Below are 2,500 nucleotides of genomic sequence, written 5' to 3'. Positions count from 1 at the left end.
GTCCAGTGGGCATGGCTAGGCGTATAAATTACTAAGGGAGTCCAGGGGGCAGAGACCCCTGGCTAGGCTTATATATAACTTCAGGGTTCCAGGGACTTTTAGATATGGCGGGGGTTCATTAGCAGATTTTAACCGTTTTTTTTCTCTTCTGTTCTCCATTCTCATTTCAGCTTGTTTTACCCCGTAATTTCCCTGATCTACTTCATGCCCTCCCCTGCTATCGGGACTTATCAAATCACATCAAGATTGTCGGCTGGAGAATTCAGTGGAAATAATCATCAGATTCGTTCTCATCACACGAAAACAAATCTGATGATATAAATGTTATTAGGGAAGACCCGGAAATGTCACGGTCGGAAATTTAACTTTTTTTTGCAGCTTAAGATTATTTCATAAAGTGTCAACCAGTAATTAAGTATGATAATCCTATACAGCAGTGAACCCAGTCAGCTTTTTAAAATACAGAGATAATAACCAACAAAGCAAATAATTATATTTATTATTTCAACAAGATAAATACACATGGACATGAATAGTGAGCAAATACACAGACGCAAATCATTGAGTAGAGAAATAAAAGGTAAAATTTAAATTAAAAGAATGAAAATATAAATAAACGGATGGTCGAATGTGATAACATCATGAATAAATATTTTTGATGATAATCGAAAAAAGTTATAAACTAGAGACCAGTTAGGCTGCCCGCACACGAGCAACTTTTTATTGTGAGTTGTCACAACAAAAAATTGTCGCAACGAAAAGTTGTCGGCAAGGTACATCCGCACACGAGCCACGCGATGGCGACAACTATTGTTTAGTCTCATCATGGATGCCGTGGAGGTAGCAGTAACCTGTGCACTCCTGCTCAGGAGGAGACGAAAAAAGAAGCCAAGAAATCACTGGGTACACCCCATAGTCAGTCAGCGATTACTACGTGGAGCATTCCACACATTGTTTGAGGACCTAAAAGGGCACCCTGATAAATTTTTTAATTACTTTAGGATGTCACAGGAAACCTTTGGTCATCTAATCACATTAACTGGGCCCCTTATAGCACACCAGGACACCAACATGAGGAAGTGTGTGCCAGTAGAGGAAAGGCTGGCTGTAACATTAAGGTAAGGATAAATAAGGAAAATGTTTATTCATATTACATGTAATTTATTGACATAATTAATGATTCTTCTTGAAATAGCACTACAGGGAAATGAAGAAAATATGTTCCATTTTCAGAAAAGAAAAATACATCACTATTTCTACACTACACATCGCTGTAGATATGATTGAATTGCTTTCAGATGTAACCAATACTTTGTGAATAAAAGAAAATGTATTTCCTTATATATTGAGCATAATAAAAAAAAACACTCAACTTCAACAAAATCAATGAAAGATTCAACAATAGAAATCTGAAAAAAAAAACTTTTAATTCTTTTTATATTTAGATAAACTAATGATATTAGTTATCAGTGAACACCAGAATAAATTGGAATACATGAACGAGAAAATACATAATATTTAATCCATTACACACTAAGCACTAATCATGTGTGAAAATTATAATAGTGTTATTATGACAGTTCTAATAGGTCGGTGTCACCTGAGTTCAAAGAATATTCTGATGCTGGTGACGAAGCTGTGGTGGTGATATTTGATGCCGACTGTTGAAATTCGCGATTTTCTTGTGAATGATGTAGCTGAGGTTGATAAGGTTGGTTGTGAAGGTATCCAGGAGTATGTACAAATTCTTGAGTTGAGTGGTGACCTTCACGTATCTGGTGCTGATGCATGTGATGCATACCACTTGTAGGCAGATATCTTTGGGTGTTCAGAGACATACCTGGTACAGCAACGTACGGTTGACAAGTGCTTGTAGAGGGCGTATTGCCATGATAAGCAGTAGATGGAATCTGTGTCGTCATCATCTGTACTCTTCTCATCACTTTCATTATTTCTATCTGTGCTTCAAATCTTTGCTCATCATTGAACTTTTTAAACTTCGGAATTAGTGACATTACAAAGGCTGTATCCTCATCACAATTTTCTTTAGTCTTTCCTCTTAATATTTCAAGTAGTTCTTCTTCATATCTGTTGTTGGAAGCTCCTTGGATTTTTCTTGGTTTATGTGGTCTTTGTGCGTTATTCACGTTTGCAGAATTACTTGGTGTGTCGCCTTGTTCACGTTCTTCCTCCTTATCATTAGCCTCCGGTGCTGAGTAGTTACCTGTGGTTTCTCGCTCGTTAAAAGTTGGTGCAAGGAATAGGAGCTGATCAAAGTAAACATACTTCCTTTTCTTAGCGGCACCATCTCCTGACCTGCCTTTTTGATCCTTTAACGCCCTCCTGAAGCATTCACGGAGATTTTTCCATCTTCGCTGTAGCTGGTTTCCTGAAATTTATGAAATTAATAATTTTTCTGTAGATACCTAGCAACGGGGAACAGCTTCGTTTCGCTTCACTTTGAGTACCGGCTTGGTGAATCAACAATTCGTCAAATTGT

At 37.4% G+C, this 2,500-nt stretch overlaps 1 protein-coding gene across 1 annotated transcript in view; it reads right to left on the bottom strand.

Moving 5' to 3' along the window:
* Nucleotides 1-1,191: 1,191 nt before the first annotated feature.
* LOC119577666 overlaps nucleotides 1,192-2,500 on the bottom strand; it is a 2,607-nt gene continuing 1,298 nt past the window's right edge. The window contains exon 4 of the mRNA XM_037925226.1: nucleotides 1,192-2,389. Coding sequence (XP_037781154.1) covers nucleotides 1,572-2,389 — 818 coding nt within the window. The 3' untranslated portion in view covers nucleotides 1,192-1,571. The remainder of the gene's footprint in view (nucleotides 2,390-2,500) is intronic.

The sequence above is a fragment of the Penaeus monodon genome, chromosome 10 (genome assembly GCF_015228065.2).
Source record: "Penaeus monodon isolate SGIC_2016 chromosome 10, NSTDA_Pmon_1, whole genome shotgun sequence".
NCBI lineage: Eukaryota > Metazoa > Arthropoda > Malacostraca > Decapoda > Penaeidae > Penaeus > Penaeus monodon.
The sequence above is the reverse complement of the archived record's forward strand: the minus strand, read 5'-3'. Positions and strand labels throughout refer to the sequence as shown.